This window comes from Triticum aestivum, chromosome 2D (genome assembly GCF_018294505.1).
Source record: "Triticum aestivum cultivar Chinese Spring chromosome 2D, IWGSC CS RefSeq v2.1, whole genome shotgun sequence".
Taxonomy (NCBI): Eukaryota; Viridiplantae; Streptophyta; class Magnoliopsida; order Poales; family Poaceae; genus Triticum; species Triticum aestivum.
Window position 1 is genome coordinate 611,487,053 of NC_057799.1, and position 18,550 is coordinate 611,505,602.

At 44.9% G+C, this 18,550-nt stretch overlaps 1 protein-coding gene across 1 annotated transcript; it reads right to left on the reverse strand.

The window, feature by feature from the left end:
* Positions 1-11,113: 11,113 nt before the first annotated feature.
* LOC123050388 (tryptophan decarboxylase 1-like) lies at positions 11,114-12,829 on the reverse strand. The gene has a single exon (XM_044473192.1). It carries the CDS (start codon positions 12,685-12,687, stop codon positions 11,155-11,157), a length of 1,533 nt encoding a protein of 510 aa, XP_044329127.1. The 5' UTR covers positions 12,688-12,829; the 3' UTR covers positions 11,114-11,154.
* Between the last annotated feature and the right edge of the window lie 5,721 nt (positions 12,830-18,550).

Below are 18,550 nucleotides of genomic sequence, written 5' to 3' on the forward strand. Positions count from 1 at the left end.
GTGGCCCCACCCGGTGGACCCCCGGGACCCTTCCGGTGGTCCCGGTACATTACCGATAACCCCCAAAACTTTCCCGGTGGCCGAAACTGGACTTCCCATATATAATTCTTCACCTCCGGACCATTCCGGAACTCCTCGTGACGTCCGGGATCTCATCCGGGACTCCGAACAACTTTCGGGTTTCCGCATATTCATATCTCTACAACCCTAGCGTCACCGAACCTTAAGTGTGTAGACCCTACGGGTTCGGGAGACATGCAGACATGACCGAGACGCCTCTCCGGTCAATAACCAACAGCGGGATCTGGATACCCATGTTGGCTCCCACATGTTCCACGATGATCTCATCGGATGAACCACGATGTGGAGGATTCAGTCAATCCCGTATACAATTCCCTTTGTCAATCGCTATGTTACTTGCCCGAGATTCGATCGTCGGTATCCCAATACCTTGTTCAATCTCGTTACCGGCAAGTCTCTTTACTCGTACCGCAATGCATGATCCCGTGACTAACGCCTTAGTCACATTGAGCTCATTATGATGATGCATTACCGAGTGGGCCCAGAGATATCTCTCTGTCACACGGAGTGACAAATCCCAGTCTCGATCCGTGCCAACCCAACAGACACTTTCGGAGATACCCGTAGTGCACCTTTATAGTCACTCAGTTACGTTGTGACGTTTGGCACACCCAAAGCACTCCTACGGTATCCGGGAGTTGCACGATCTCACGGTCTAAGGAAAAGATACTTGACATTGGAAAAGCTCTAGCAAACGAAACTACACGATCTTTATGCTATGCTTAGGATTGGGTCTTGTCCATCACATCATTCTCCTAATGATGTGATCCCGTTATCAACGACATCCAATGTCCATAGTCAGGAAACCATGACTATCTATTGATCAACGAGCTAGTCAACTAGAGGCTTACTAGGGACACGTTGTGGTCTATGTATTCACACATGTATTACGATTTCCGGATAATACAATTATAGCATGAACAATAGACAATTACCATGAACAAAGAAATATAATAATAACCATTTATTATTGCCTCTAGGGCATATTTCCAACAGTCTCCCACTTGCACTAGAGTCAATAATCTAGTTACATTGTGATGAATCGAACACCCATTGCGTCCTGGTGTTGATCATGTTTTGCTCTAGGGAGAGGTTTAGTCAACGGATCTGCTACATTCAGGTCCGTATGTACTTTACAAATATCTATGTCTCCATTTTGAACACTTTCACGAATGGAGTTGAAGCGACGCTTGATATGCCTGGTCTTCCTGTGAAATCTGGGCTCCTTCGCAAGGGCAATAGCTCCAGTATTGTCACAGAAGAGATTCATTGGGCCCGACGCGTTGGGAATCACCCCTAGGTCGGTAATGAACTCTTCATCCAGACTGCTTCCTGTGCTGCCTCCGAGGCTGCCATGTACTCCGCTTCACACGTAGATCCTGCCACGACGCTTTGCTTGCAACTGCACCAGCTTACTGCTCCTCCATTCAAAATATACACGTATCCGGTTTGTGACTTCGAGTCATCCAGATCTGTGTCGAAGCTAGCGTCGACGTAACCCTTTACGACGAGCTCTTCGTCACCTCCATAAACGAGAAACATATCCTTAGTCCTCTTCAGGTACTTCAGGATATTCTTGACCGCTGTCCAGTGTTCCATGCCGGGATTACTTTGGTACCTTCCTACCAAACTTACGGCAAGGTTTACATCAGGTCTGGTACACAGCATGGCATACATAATAGACCCTATGGCCGAGGCATAGGGGATGACACTCATCTTTTCTATATCTTCTGCCGTGGTCGGGCATTGAGCCGTGCTCAATTGCACACCTTGCAATACAGGCAAGAACCCCTTCTTGGACTGATCCATATTGAACTTCTTCAATATCTTGTCAAGGTATGTACTCTGTGAAAGACCAATGAGGCGTCTTGATCTATCTCTATAGATCTTGATGCCTAACATATAAGCAGCTTCTCCAAGGTCCTTCATTAAAAAACACTTATTCAAATAGGCCTTTATACTTTCCAAGAATTCTATATCATTTCCCATCAATAGTATGTCATCCACATATAATATGAGAAATGCTACAGAGCTCCCACTCACTTTCTTGTAAACACAGGCTTCTCCATAAGTCTGTGTAAACCCAAACGCTTTGATCAACTCATCAAAGCGAATGTTCCAACTCCGAGATGCTTGCACCAGCCCATAGATTGAGCGCTGGAGCTTGCATACTTTGTTAGCATTCTTAGGATCGACAAAACCTTCTGGCTGCATCATATACAACTCTTCCTTAAGGAAGCCGTTAAGGAATGCCGTTTTGACGTCCATCTGCCATATCTCATAATCATAGTATGCGGCAATTGCTAACATGATTCGGACGGACTTCAGCTTCGCTACGGGTGAGAAGGTCTCATCGTAGTCAACCCCTTGAACTTGCCGATAACTCTTAGCGACAAGTCGAGCTTTGTAGATGGTCACATTACCATCCGCGTCCGTCTTCTTCTTGAAGATCCATTTGTTTTCTATGGCTCGCCGATCATCGGGCAAGTCAGTCAAAGTCCATACTTCGTTTTCATACATGGATCCTATCTCGGATTTCATGGCTTCTAGCCATTTGTCGGAATCCGGGCCCGCCATCGCTTCTTCATAGTTCAAAGGTTCACCGTTGTCTAACAACATGATTTCCAGGACAGGGTTGCCGTACCACTCTGGTGCGGAACGTGTCCTTGTGGACCTACGAAGTTCAGTAGTAACTTGATCCGAAGCTTCATGATCATCATCATCAACTTCCTCCCCAGTCGGTGTAGGCACCACAGGAACATTTTCCCGCGCTGCGCTACTTTCCGGTTCGGAAGGGGTGACTATCACCTCATCAAGTTCCACTTTCCTCCCACTCAATTCTTTCGAGAGAAACTCCTTCTCTAGAAAGGACCCGTTCTTGGCAACGAATATCTTGCCTTCGGATCTGAGGTAGAAGGTATACCCAATAGTTTCCTTAGGGTATCCTATGAAGACGCATTTCTCTGACTTGGGTTCGAGCTTTTCAGGTTGAAGTTTCTTGACATAAGCATCGCATCCCCAAACTTTTAGAAACGACAGCTTAGGTTTCTTCCCAAACCATAACTCATACGGTGTCGTCTCAACGGATTTTGATGGAGCCCTATTTAAAGTGAATGCGGCAGTCTCTAAAGCATAGCCCCAAAATGAGAGCGGTAAATCGGTAAGAGACATCATAGATCGCACCATATCCAATAGAGTGCGATTACGACGTTCGGACACACCGTTTCGCTGAGGTGTTCCAGGCGGCGTGAGTTGTGAAACTATTCCACATTTCCTTAAGTGTGCACCAAACTCGTGACTTAAATATTCTCCACCACGATCTGATCGCAAGAATTTTATTTTCCTGTCACGATGATTCTCAACTTCACTCTGAAATTCCTTGAACTTTTCAAAGGTTTCAGACTTGTGTTTCATTAGGTAGACATACCCATATCTACTTAAGTCATCAGTGAGAGTGAGAACATAACGATATCCTCCGCGAGCCTCAACACTCATTGGACCCCACACATCGGTATGTATGATTTCCAATAAGTTGGTCGCTCGCTCCATTGTTTTGGAGAATGGAGTCTTGGTCATCTTACCCATGAGGCATGGTTCGCACGTGTCAAATGATTCGTAATCAAGAGACTCCAAAAGTCCATCTGCATGGAGCTTCTTCATACGCTTGACACCAATGTGACCAAGGCGGCCGTGCCACAAGTATGTGGGACTATCGTTATCAACTTTACATCTTTTGGTATTCACACTATGAATATGTGTAACATCACGTTCGAGATTCATCAAGAATAAACCATTGACCATCGGGGCATGACCATAAAACATATCTCTCAAATAAATAGAACAACCATTATTCTCGGATTTAAATGAGTAGCCATCTCGAATTAAACGAGATCCAGATACAATGTTCATGCTCAAAGCTGGTACTAAATAACAATTATTGAGGTTTAAAACTAGTCCCGTAGGTAGATGCAGAGGTAGCGTGCCGACGGCAATCACATCGACCTTGGAACCATTCCCGACGCGCATCGTCACCTCGTCCTTCGCCAGTCTCTGTTTATTCCGTAGTTCCTGTTTTGAGTTACAAATATGAGCAACCGCACCGGTATCAAATACCCGGGAGCTACTACGAGTACTGGTAAGGTACACATCAATTACATGTATATCACATATACCTTTGGTGTTGCTGGCCTTCTTGTCCGCTAAGTATTTGGGGCAGTTCCGCTTCCAGTGACCACTTCCCTTGCAATAAAAGCACTCAGTTTCAGGCTTGGGTCCATTCTTTGACTTCTTCCCGGTAACTGGTTTACCGGGCGCGGCAACTCCCTTGCCGTCTTTCTTGAAGTTCTTCTTACCCTTGCCCTTCTTGAACTTAGTGGTTTTATTCACCATCAACACTTGATGTTCTTTTCTAATTTCCACCTCCGTTGATTTCAGCATCGAATATACCTCAGGAATGGTCTTTTCCATCCCCTGCATATTGAAGTTCATCACAAAGCTCTTGAAGCTTGGTGGAAGCGACTGAAGGATTCTATCAATGACCGCGTCATCCGGGAGATTAACTCCCAGCTGAGTCAAGCGGTTGTGCAACCCAGACATTCTGAGTATGTGCTCACTAACAGAACTGTTCTCCTCCATTTTACAGCTAAAGAACTTGTCGGAGACTTCATATCTCTCGACCCGGGCATGAGCTTGGAAAACCATTTTCAGCTCCTCGAACATCTCATATGCTCCATGTTTCTCAAAACGCTTTTGGAGACCCGGTTCTAAGCTGTAAAGCATGCCGCACTGAACGAGGGAGTAATCATCAGCACGTGATTGCCAAGCGTTCATAACGTCTTGGTTCTTTGGGATTGGTGCTTCACCTAGCGGTGCTTCTAAGACATAATCTTTCTTGGCTACTATGAGGATGATCCTCAGGTTCCAGACCCAGTCCGTATAGTTGCTGCCATCATCTTTCAGCTTGGTTTTCTCTAGGAACGCGTTGAAATTGAGGACAACGTTGGCCATTTGATCTACAAGACATAGTGTAAAGATTTTAGACTAAGTTCATGATAATTAAGTTCATCTAATCAAATTACTCAATGAACTCCCACTCAGATAGACATCCCTCTAGTCATCTAAGTGAAACATGATCCGAGTTAACTAGGCCGTGTCCGATCATCACGTGAGACGGACTAGTCAAGATCGGTGAACATCTCCATGTTGATCGTATCTTCTATACGACTCATGCTCGACCTTTCGGTCCTCCGTGTTCCGAGGCCATGTCTGTACATGCTAGGCTCGTCAAGTCAACCTAAGTGTATTGCGTGTGTTCCGAGGCCATGTCTGTACATGCTAGGCTCGTCAACACCCGTTGTATGCGAACGTTAGAATCTATCACACCCGATCATCACGTGGTGCTTTGAAACAACGAACCTTCGCAACGGTGCACAGTTAGGGGGAACACTTTTCTTGAAATTATCATAAGGGATCATCTTACTTACTACCGTCGTTCTAAGCAAATAAGATGCAAAAACATGATAAACATCACATGCAATCAGATAGTGACATGATATGGCCAATATCATTATGCTCCTTTGATCTCCATCTTCGGGGCACCATGATCATCTTCGTCACCGGCATGACACCATGATCTCCATCATCATGATCTCCATCATTGTGTCTTCATGAAGTCGTCACGCCAACGATTACTTCTACTTCTATGGCTAACGCGTTTAGCAACAAAGTAAAGTAATTTACATGGCGTTATTCAATGACACGCAGGTCATGCAAAATAATAAAGACAACTCCTATGGCTCCTGCCGGTTGTCATACTCATCGGCATGCAAGTCGTGATTCCTATTACAAGAATATGATCAATCTCATACATCACATATATCATTCATCACATCTTCTGGCCATATCACATCACATAGCACTTGCTGCAAAAACAAGTTAGACGTCCTCTAGTTGTTGTTGCAAGTTTTTACGTGGTTTGTAGGTTTCTATCAAGAACGTTTCTTACCTACGTATGACCACAACGTGATTTGCCAATTTCTATTTAGCCTTCATAAGGACCCTTTTCATCGAGTCTGTTCCGACTAAAGTAGGAGAGACAGACACCCGCTAGCCACCTTATGCAACTAGTGCATGTCAGTCGGTGGAACCTGTCTCACGTAAGCGTACGTGTAAGGTCGGTCCGGGCCGCTTCATCCTACAATGCCGCTGAAACAAGACAAGACTAGTAGCGGCAAGAAGAATTGGCAAACTCAACGCCCACAACTGCTTTGTGTTCTACTCGTGCATAGTAACTACGCATAGCCTGGCTCATGATGCCACTGTTGGGAATCGTAGCATAATTTTAAAATTTTCCTACGTTCACCAAGATGCATCTATGGAGTATACTAGCAACGAGGGGAAAGGAGTGCATCTACATACCCTTGTAGATCGCGAGCGGAAGCGTTCCAATGAACGTGGATGACGGAGTCGTACTCGCCGTGATTCAAATCACCGATGACCGAGTGCCGAACGGACGGCACCTCCGCGTTCAACACACGTACGGTGCAGCGACGTCTCCTCCTTCTTGATCCAGCAAGGGGAAGGAGAGGTTGATGGAGATCCAGCAGCACAACGGCGTGGTGGTGGATGTAGCGGGTCTCGGCAGGGCTTTGCCAAGCGTCTGCGAGAGGGAGAGGTGTTGCAACGGGAGAGGGAGGTGCCAGGGGCTGGTGTGTTGCTGCCCTCCCTTCCCCCCACTATTTATAGGACCCCTGGGGGGGGCGCCAGCCCTTGGGAGATCAGATCTCCAAGGGGGGTGGCGGCCAAGGGGGGGGGAAGGGGGTGGCTTCCCCCATAAGCCAAAGGGGGGCGCCCCCCACCCCTAGGGTTCCAACCCTAGGCGCAGGGGGAGGCCCAAGGGGGGCGCCCCAGCCCACTAAGGGCTGGTTCCCTTCCCTCTTCAGCCCATGGGGCCCTCCGGGATAGGTGGCCCCACCCGGTGGACCCCCGGGACCCTTCCGGTGGTCCCGATACATTACCGGTAACCCCCGAAACTTTCCCGGTGGCCGAAACTGGACTTCCCATATATAGTTCTTCACCTCCGGACCATTCCGGAACTCCTCGTGACGTCCGGGATCTCATCTGGGACTCCGAACAACTTTCGGGTTTCCGCATATTCATATCTCTACAACCCTAGCGTCACCGAACCTTAAGTGTGTAGACCCTACGGGTTCGGGAGACATGCAGACATGACCGAGACGCCTCTCCGGTCAATAACCAACAGCGGGATCTGGATACCCATGTTGGCTCCCACATGTTCCACGATGATCTCATCGGATGAACCACGATGTCGAGGATTCAGTCAATCCCGTATACAATTCCCTTTGTCAATCGCTATGTTACTTGCCCGAGATTCGATCGTCGGTATCCCAATACCTTGTTCAATCTCGTTACCGGCAAGTCTCTTTACTCGTACCGCAATGCATGATCCCGTGACTAACGCCTTAGTCACATTGAGCTCATTATGATGATGCATTACCGAGTGGGCCCAGAGATACCTCTCCGTCACACGGAGTGACAAATCCCAGTCTCGATCCGTGCCAACCCAACAGACACTTTCGGAGATACGCGTAGTGCACCTTTATAGTCACCTAGTTACGTTGTGACGTTTGGCACACCCAAAGCACTCCTACGGTATCCGGGAGTTGCACGATCTCACGGTCTAAGGAAAAGATACTTGACATTGGAAAAGCTCTAGCAAACGAAACTACACGATCTTTATGCTATGCTTAGGATTGGGTCTTGTCCATCACATCATTCTCCTAATGATGTGATCCCGTTATCAACGACATCTAATGTCCATAGTCAGGAAACCATGACTATCTATTGATCAACGAGCTAATCAACTAGAGGCTTACTAGGGACACGTTGTGGTCTATGTATTCTCACATGTATTACGATTTCCGGATAATACAATTATAGCATGAACAATAGACAATTACCATGAACAAAGAAATATAATAATAACCATTTATTATTGCCTCTAGGGCATATTTCCAACACAGGATTCAAGTCTTGGTGCTCGCATTATTTCTGGATTTATTTCAGGATTTCCGGCGATGCGCTTTCAGTGGCAGGAGACGTTTCCGTCGACGACGAGACGCTTATGATGACTTCGTAAATTTCAAGATGACATGTCCGCTCAGTCTCTCGGAGGTGCTCATAGAGGTAGGGTGTGCGTGTGTGCCTTCATAAGGGTGAGTGTATGCGCATGTGTACGAGCGCTTGTGTCTGTACTGATGTCAAAAAAAACCAAAGTCTAAGATTTCTTGCGGAAAAAAAACAAAGTCGAAGATGGTCAATAGAAGTCCAACTTAGTTAGAAGGCTCAAGCTAGTCAATAAAAAATCAAGCAAATCATTATCATATAAGTTAAAGAAGATGGTAAAATAAAAGGCCAAAGTCATAACGACATCAAGAGGGAAGAGCTCAGGTCTAGATGAGGTCCAATTAACCAAAGGCCCACTCATGCATGGATGAGAGAGAATGCTGCATCATGAGCTATAAATTCCCCACCTTTGACTAGTTTTCAGAACTTATGAACTTAGAATCTCCATCATGCCCCTCCTACCTACCACCATCTTAGGTATGATCATTAGTCAGGGCTCCCCGTCTATATAAGGTCCCTTATGGTCGAAAGTGCTATTCTAAACACGAGCTAATGTGAGCTTGGGTAAACAGTAAAATTCAAGAAAAGAAAGATATATTTTTGTGTGAAACATGGACTAGACATTTGTTGGCTCACAAAATTTGATAAAAAATGACATCCGGGGAAATGTGGCAAAAAAAAGTAAAAACTGATGCTCTAAAATATGTTTCAAAATAACATTTTGGAGCATCGGTTTTTTTTCCATGAATTCCACGAATTTCATATGGTGGTTAAATTCTGCAAGCCAATAAACAATTTGTCAATGTTTCTAACAAAAAAAAATCAGATTTTTTGAATTTTTCCTATTTTTTTTATTTTACTGTTCACTCGAGCTCACATGAGCTTGGGATTAGAATAGCCGCATCCCCTTATGGTAATGTACTCTCATGCACTCCAAAAAAAACCTAGTGCTCCCTAGATGAGGAGCATCCACGTGTATAGCGGGCTGTGGGGGGTCACTATGGGCCCTGTATGTAAGGTTGGTTGAGAGTAACAAACACCTAGTTGTATTGGGCCGACTGGTGTTTTTTGGTTTATTGGAGTGGATTGCTTGTTTTTTCTTTCTTTTCTATTTTCCTTTTTTATTTATTAATTATTTTTATTTTTCACATTATAATTCATGAATATTTTTTAAATCGATGAACATTTTTTCAAGTTCATGAATATTTAAAAAGTTCGTGAAATTTTTCCAGTCTATGAATTTTTTACATTTGTGCATCCCTTTTCAAATTCATGAACATTATTTGAAACTAATGATTTTTAAACCATGATTTTTTAAAATTCATGACGTTTTCTAAAATCCGTGAACACATTTTTATTTAACAACTCGTTCAAATTAAAAAATTGATAGCCATTTTTTTTTCTAAACTAGCAGTGAAGCAAGCGAAAAAAGCAGTAAGCGAGCGAGTGGAGCTGGGAGCCGAGCTGGGCAAGTGAGATCTTCATTTCTCGGCCCATGTGAGCATTATGGCAGTAGTTTTACAATTTCAACGTAGAATAAGAGCTTTCAAGGGGGAAATACACAAGAGCACAGGGGTGCTCCCCCCCCCCCCCCCCCCCCCCCCCCGCCGGAAAGTAGGAGAAAAATTAAAAAAAAAACTGAAATCTTGGGATATGAAACTTGCGTGCCCAATCTACTCCCGTATGAAATTTTGTAAGAAAATACCAGAAAATGTATCTGTGGTGAAGAAAATAAAGTCCGAACTAAAATCCATCTAAATAGTTTTTTTCTATGCATAGGATTTTTTTGTCTTTTTGCCACAGATATGTTTCCTGGTATTTTTTTCACGAAATTTCACACAATGTAGATTGGGCACCTAGGTTTGATATCCGAAAATTTCTTTTTTTTTTTGAAATTTCTCAGTATTTTTTATAAACTTAATGTTCATATATGGGTCCAGAGCACCCAAGTGCTACAAATATACTCTTCCCTTTCAAGGGGCTCACACAACCAACACAGGCTACACCAGGGCCCAAATATGTATCTTCTCAGAACAAATATTGCCTCCACTGCAGCCCATCACGATATACAAATGAAATAAACACCACCGTAACATAATTAAAATCCAAGCCAACGTAAATAAAACCAAAACCAATAACCTGAAAGAGCTGATCCCACGAGTGAATCATCTGATGTATAGTTTCAGGTGGGTGACGGATGGGTGACTGGTTGCAAGTACCAATCGTTCCACATTCAGTAAACAGTCGCTTACTACTGTAGTATTGTCCTACTCAAGTACTCCCACTTGGCCACTTGTATTTCTGCTTTGCTTTGTTCGATTCAAGCTTTAATTAAGCTGCATTCATACTCAAACATGAAATTACTTGTCGATCGATTCCCTCATTTGTGAATCCGCACGTCCGTGTCAAAACTCTGACCATGTGTTTTCGCTCTGTTAATGCTGCGGCGCAGGTGCCGTTAATTCAGACGCGCAAGTATATGCTCGATACGACTTTGGAGATGGGATTGTACGGCATGTAGATAGGAGCAATTCATTGATGAAAAGTTCAGAACACACGGTGACCGAGTGGCTTCGGTTTGGCATCTTGAAACCTAAAAAACCTACTGAGTGCAACGTATACTTCTTGATCGAGATGCGTGCGCATGCATTCGTCACTCGCAAGCAGAGTATGGTAACAAATAAAAAATTATCATATCGTGTTTATTCAGTATAAGCCCTTTTACAGTCTATAATCAATTTCTTTGGTACCGGCCTGCTATATATATAAACCTTCGGTCGGTATATGTAGATAAAAAAAAGGAATAAGAACCACATGTCCAAATAAATAATAATCATAATCAAAGGAGAATAAAAAACAAGAAATGTAAAAGAATAATTGTACCCTAAATATAGGAATTTGTTTAGCTTCTTGAACAGGTCCGTGCACTTAATCCATGATACTGCTCGTGGTCTTCTTGATGAGGTCCCATGCACTTCTCACATGCCTCTCCTCCTGCAGCGACGATCCAACGGCGAAACGGAGCACAAATTTGTCACCGACCACCGTGTGGGCAAGATAAGCCTTGCCAGTCTTGTTGAGATTCTCCATTAGCAAGCGGTTGGCCTCGTCGGCATCCTCCTTCGTCATGGCTCCACTTGCCTTGATCCTAAAGCACACAAGAGCAAAGTTCCTCGGTACGACCACCTCAAACCTATCATCGGCGTGGATGAAATCTTCAAACATCTTGGCCATGGCGACGTCACTACGGATGTGCTCTTGGAGCTTTGCGGTACCATAGGTGCGCATGACCATCCAAAGCTTGAGCCCACGGAAGCGTCGGCCGACGCCCACCTGCATGTCCTTAAGATCGGTGACCTCGCCAGAATCAGTAGCGTCGTTCTTGAGGTACTCCGGGTTGGTCTCCAACGAGTCGCTCAGCCGGTGAGCATCACGGACGTAGAGACATGTGCAATCGAGGCATGTGAGAAGCCATTTGTGTGGGCTCATGCTAATGGAGTCCACGCGCTCGACCCCATCGAGATGGTGGCGAAACTCCGGGCAGATACATGCACTGCCAGCATAGGCAGCATCCACGTGGACCCATGCATTGAACATGGAGGCCACGTCCGCGACGGCACCCACCGGGTCGACAGCGTTGGAAGATGTGGTGCCCACGGTCGCGCAGACATATGTTGGCACGAGACCGGCATCGACATCAGCTTGCATGACCTCGAGAAGCTTTGCCGGGTCGAGCCCATAGTTGGTTTCCGGCCCGGTAGGGATGGACCGTATGTTGGCGGGGTCGAAGCCTGCGAGGCGACAAGCCTTGAAGAACGTGGAGTGGGTCTGGTCGGCAGCGTACACAGCCAACCGTGGGATGTTAGACACGCCGACAGAGCCACTCCGACGCAGCGCCGCATCACGGGCGGCGACTAGCGTGACAAGCATTGCCTCGCTCGTCGTGCCGAGGATGACACCACCGCCGGTGCCACGACCAGTGCTAGTGCGGTTCATGAAGGTGGTGGGTAGGTGCAGGAGTTGAGCAAGCCAGTCGAGAGCGAGGACCTCCATCTCGGTCGCTGCAGGCGAAGCCTGCCACGTGAATCCGACGGTGTTCATGGCCGACGCGATGAGGTCGCCGGCGATCGCAGCGGCGCTGTTGGTGGAGGGGAAGAAGGCGAAGAAGTTGGGGCTAGCCCAGTGCGTCATGCCGGGGACGACGGAGGTCCTGAGCTCCTTCATGGTGACGTCGAACGGCGCGGAGTAGGTCGGCGGGGATGCGCTGAGTTCATCTTGCAGGTATCCCGGCTTCACGTTAGGAAGAACGGGCATGGACTCGATGTTGGTGTAGTAGTCGGAGATGAAGTCGACGGCCTTGTGGAGGTATGCACGGACATCTTCGGGGTTGAGCGGTTCGAACGCCGCCTTGTCGTCGGGGATGGCGGAGAAGGACATGGGGTTGGTGCCCAAGCTGCCCATTCCCTTTAGGTAGGTTGTTTAACCCTTGATTAGGAGCAAAGAAGGTGGGAGGCAGAGGGAAGGCTTGGCTCAACGAAGTGGAGCTAGGTAGCTTTCCTGGCGTAGAGCAAGAAGAAACGGAGGAGCTAGTAATTTGCTAGCTTGCTTTGCTGCTTAGTTTGGTGAATGGAGTTGCTACTTGGTGCGCGGGGAATATATAGGTGGATCCGGGAAGCGCCGTGGCGGGGTGGGCGTTGGATGGGTCCTGGTCGCGCGGGCCTACGTGCGCTGCTAGGAAGAAGGTTGGTGGTTGGTAGAGATCCGAGCTCGAGCGCGCGCGACATGAGTCTGATGGTCAACTTGTTTGCTCGGTCCGGATACTGCCGGATGAACAGCACCATCCAGGCGCACCCGTCATGGTGCCGTTCGCTGATTGGTCACCATCCGGCTGCTTAAGTCTTTTTTCTTTCTTTTCCTAAAAAAAGTCTTTTTTCTTTCTATATACTACAGGGGGGCTGCATGCATGGATGGTTTTCGTTACCACAAAAATTCGTTTCTTTTTCATATTATCAACTGCATAGGAGTAGTAAATATCATGCGGGTCATAATCATTCATGCATCATACGTACATGAAACGTACTACTACCTAGTCAATGGAAATAATTATTATAGGCCTTATCATCCATACAATAATTAATATGGGAGTAATAGTTTATATACTAGATTCATGGGAATGATTAAATAATGTATTTCCACCCAAAACTAAATCAAGAGCTTGAATGCTTTTTTTTTATAAACTATGTACTCTCTTTGACAAAGTTAAAAGTCTTACTAGTGAAATAAATTTTATCAAGCATAGGTTGGCACCATCTGAACTTAACAATGGACATACTCTGAAACATATTGAAGCCATCTTAGAAAAGAATGAGGAGACAATTATCATTTCAGAAGAAAGAAGAAAAAAATGTGTGCTGAAACTGAACCTGTATTTGCGCATAGCATGCAAATGTGAAAAAAATGCTTGGTAGTGTACACTCTTTTTTGTTGATGGAATTCAATTTATTATGATGATTGTACCCTCTCGGAAGTTATAGAAGTTTCAGAAAAATCATCGAAGTGCCTAATAGTAGTGCTTGCAACATACAAACTACCGAACATATAGCACAAACAGTTTTAAAAGGTGGAGAGGAGAAATATAATCAAGATGCCATTATCCCTTGAAAATTAGAGGATGGTTGGGAACAAATAATTATTATTTACATTAATAATTTTGATTGTTATGCTCTTCGTGATCTCAGTGCTAGTGTTTCTACAATTCTTAAATCTTTTTATTAAGTGTTGGGATTGAAACAAGTGTCACCTTTTGAACTTAACCTCCATCTTGTTGATTCCAACTATGTAATAGCTTGTGTGAAGGATTGATGGTGATCTTATTAGTGCTAATATAAGTTATGTTCCCGTTGATTTTATCATTCTGGACATAGAGAGCCATCCTCTGTGTCCAATTCTTTCCGGTAGGACGGCGGTCCAAACATGATTCAGAGCTACTTAGATGAATGCCTATTCTTTTGCAGAAAAATCATAATTATATTATATGTTAGAAATATGTATTCAACAAATATACAACTGATGTGCACATCAAGCTTACTTCTCACAGTACCCCCACTTTGTCTCCCATATATCATCTCATGGCCCAATTATGCAACTCAAAGCCCATTACGAGTTTCAGACGTAGTTGGTGGTGACATGGGGGCATCATCATGGGCTCTCTCGGGAGCGCTCGACGACACACAGAGAGAGGAAGAGTATGGGTTACATTGATGGATCCGTGTGCAATGACGTATGCAACGCTCATACTGTTCGTTAATTCATTCTACAACAGCTAAGCTCCAGAAATTGAACAGTCGGCCGATTCTAAAAGTAGAGTTCAAACCGTTCTTTAAACTACCATTATAAATGTTATACGGAATATATGTAGTCAATAAAGATTTTCAGGTTAATCAACGTTCAACCAAATCACCCCGGTCCGAGCATGCGGTTCGTAATTTAACAGCCAAGACGTGTGGTGCGGTGCAAGCCCACGTGATCAATGTCACATGGAACAAGAGCCACGTGAATGTATACATGTGGAAATTCCATCCCTAACGCCGAATTCTTTTAGTTTTCTCGTGCTATAACGCGCACGTGCATGTGGTTGATTCTGTGAAGTCGTCAGTCATCACGGCCACAACTGATTTCGTGAATTATTTTCTTAAGGCATTTTCAAGGCAAACCCGTAAACTTTTCGCAACCGTTCAAACCGTGCTGTCGGACCGCGAAAGCCATTTAACGCCGATCTGTATCGGTCTATGGAACGGTTCGGACGCGATTTCTCTCATAAAACATAGACAAACGTGGGGAGGTTTACGGGAGTCTGGACCCATCTCAAGCCCGTTTTCTGACCGCCTTGGCCCACCAAAAACCCCTGCCCCTCCCGCGCGCGCTCTTGCCTGGTGCCAGCTACTCGCATTCATGCTGCTGTAGAGCGCGCCGCTCAACATTGAAGACAGCACAGGGCGGACGCGACCTCTCACTGCCTCCGCAATTGAAGCGGCGCACTGGCGTCGTCCGCGAAGCGTCTCCCGTGTCCGCGCTTGTTCAATGCCGGATATCTACTGCGCCCGTTCAATGACGTTGTCCCTCCATCTGCTGCCATTAAGCAGGCTAGCCGGCCGAGAAACCCACTCCGGCGCCGCTCATTGACACACCCGGACGCATGGCCTCACCGAAATCCGCTATATAAAGGCGGCCACACCGTCTCTCCCCACCACAACACCATCCGCTCCACATTCTCCTCCCTTGCAATGCATCCGCCATGACCGCCAGCGGGAAAGCATTGTGGGACAGTCTGTCGCCAGAGATGAAGCACACGGTGGCCGCCCTTCACTACTAGAAAAAGGCTAATTAGTGGCGCACCTGTTTTTGCCATTAATGGCGCACTATAGGTGCGCCACTATTATCACGCCATTATTAACAAAATAGTAATGGCGCACCTCTGGTGCGCCATTAGTATCCCAGATAGTGCGCCATTACTATGCCTATCTGGTGCGCCATTACTATCTGACTTAGTAATGGCGCACCACATAGAAGTGCGCCATCACTAATAAAATTTTTTCAAATTTTTTTTCAGAATTTTTTTTTTCAATTTTATTTTTAAAAAAACTTCAATTTTTTTTCGTTTTTTTCTTAATCTCGGGTCATTATGGCTTAATCTCAGGTCAAATCGCACTCCGTAGTCAAACTTCCCAAAAGGTCACCCATCCTCACACTACTCCAGCCCGAGCACGCTTAACTTCGCAGTTCAGCTCACTTCACAGGCACTTGTTGATATATCTATCATATCAATCCTATTAAACCTTGTTGATGTCTAGGACTTTATTCATGTTCATGAGTGTGATGAAATTTTGAAAAAATATTTCAAACTTCCCTGTCATATTACGTATCATATTTTGAAAAAAAATTCAAATTTTTTTTGAAACCAATTTTTTTCTGTTACTAGTGGCGCACCTAGCAAATGGTGCGCCACTAGTAAGTTTGAATTTTTTTCATTTCCCCCCCTCTAGATCTTAAAAGCCCCGTATCTTTCGTTCTGTTAGGTTTTTGGGGATTTTGAAGGTGTTGAACGGGGTTACGTATTTTTTTTAAACGAGGTCCTCGATAACGGGACATGAAGACTCCTTTTAATCCCTAATCCATAAAAGGTAACAATTTTAATTAGAAAAAGTATCACGTACTAGAAAAGTACTACAAAGAATATATATGAACGCATTTATTTTAGGTTTTCAATTTTTTAAAAAGTCATAACTTTTAGATCGCGCTTCGGAATTAAGATCCGTTTTCACCGTTGGAACCCTCGCGACGTGCTTTTCAAAAGTAGATCCCATATGGGGATGTTTCGACGAACTAGTCTTCCTGCCAACTAAATATCAATATATGTGCAACTAGACTACATGCCGCGCCAACTAAGCATATGCGTGTGTCAATAATCCTTCTGCCAACTAAACATCAATGTGTGTGCAACTAGACTACATTGCCGCGCCAACTGAGTATATGTATGTGCCAATAGTCCTGCCAACTAAACATCAATGCGTGTGCAACTAGACTACATTGACGCGCCAACTGAGCATATGTGTGTGCAACTAGTGTCCTGCCAACTAAACATCAATATGTGTGCAACTAGACTACATTACAAGCCAACTGAGCATATGTGTGTGCCAATAGTCCTGCCAACTAAACATTAATATGTGTGCAACTAGACTACATTACAAGCCAATTGAGCATATGTGTGTGCAACTAGACTACATTACAAGCCAACGAACGAGGGTTGCACATCGACTACTAGGTAGTTGGTCGGGACAGTAGACTAGTTGCACAACAAAGTTGTCGTGGTTGCTAGATTGCAATCTCATAGGAAGTTGAATCATGCAGATCCAAAAATTAGTTTTAAAAAAAGTTGCACGATGTAGTACTAAAGTTGCACAATACAGTACTAAAGTTGCACCATATAGCATAAAAGTTGGCATCGAAAAAATTTCGTCGAAATATACCCATGCCACATCTAGTTTCAAAGATCTCGTCGCAAGAGTTCCAGCAGTGAAAACGGATCTGAATTCCGACGAGCGGTTTGAAAGATATGCCTTTTTAAAATTTAGAACTCCAAAATAAATGTGTGTGGATCGGTTCTTTTCGGAATATGGTAATCAGTGTATTCGCATTTAATACTAACAGCCACATGCACTAGAAGACAAAAAAAATTAACACAGATGCATGCAAGACCGGCCGCCCGTTTTGCCCAGATGGCGCGCGTGCACCGGGAAGAATTTGGGAAGAGTTACTGTAAGTTGAGAAAGGTGTGATAGCTTGAGTGCCCCTACACCCTCTAGGTAAGTTATGTGTAATACTATTAGAATTGTCTTCCAAATATAAGTCAAGTATTATTATTTTTAAGGTATATAACTTACACAAATACGATTTTAATTGTGATACATCGGTGATTTCAATGGCGAGGGGTGAGGACGTGGTAGGGTCGTGCATGATCGGATGTTTGCAAATCAGAAGGGCAGCGGTACTTCCCAGCGTGATGGGGGAGAGACCCGAGCAATATCGTGCGTGCGCATTGGGAGAAGATGAGGAGGGGAGAAGAGCGGGGAGCAGATGGTGGCGCACGGAGGCGATGGGACAAATGATGAAGCGCATTTTGACGTCCACGACAAAAAGATTAGTCAAATTGCACCAAATACCGCGAGACTTCGAGAGGAGAGGAGCTCAATTTTCTTCGAGTGCATTTCTGCGAGATTTTTAATAAAGAGATCAATTTTCTACAAGAAAAACAGTCAAGCCCGCATTTGATTCATACACTTCCCTGCATTTGATTCGAGAACCCTTATTTTTTTCATGTTTGAGTTAATTTTATATACACACCGGACGACAAATAGTAGGCAATTTTTTCGACATTCAGGCAACACTTAAGACAATTTTGGACACCCAACATAGGCAACAAGCTTCCTACACTACAGGAAGAATTTTCTGCACATGATGGTGCCTTGTGGAAAGATGCGGGCAACAACCACTTAGCCAAAACATTCATTCAATCCTCCACACAAGTGCCCGATAACTATGGTGCATAATCTCTAGAACAGTCCTTCAGCTCCTTGAACATATGCATAGTGTCAGTCATATGACTTATGTTGCCGATATATCGGTTTTTATTTTTATTTGGTTAGACTGTTGGTATTGGTTGTGTACATTTTAGCTATGTAGGGGGAGGGTATTGTTCATCTTGATTTCTATCTGCTTGATGCTACATATTTAATCAATAAATACCCTTTATAGGAAACTAGCAAAA

What these genes read in the sequence shown, in the direction of transcription:
- LOC123050388 (XM_044473192.1), bottom strand. Translation starts at nt 12,687, where the DNA reads ATGGGCAGCTTGGGCACCAACCCCATGTCCTTCTCCGCCATCCCCGAC.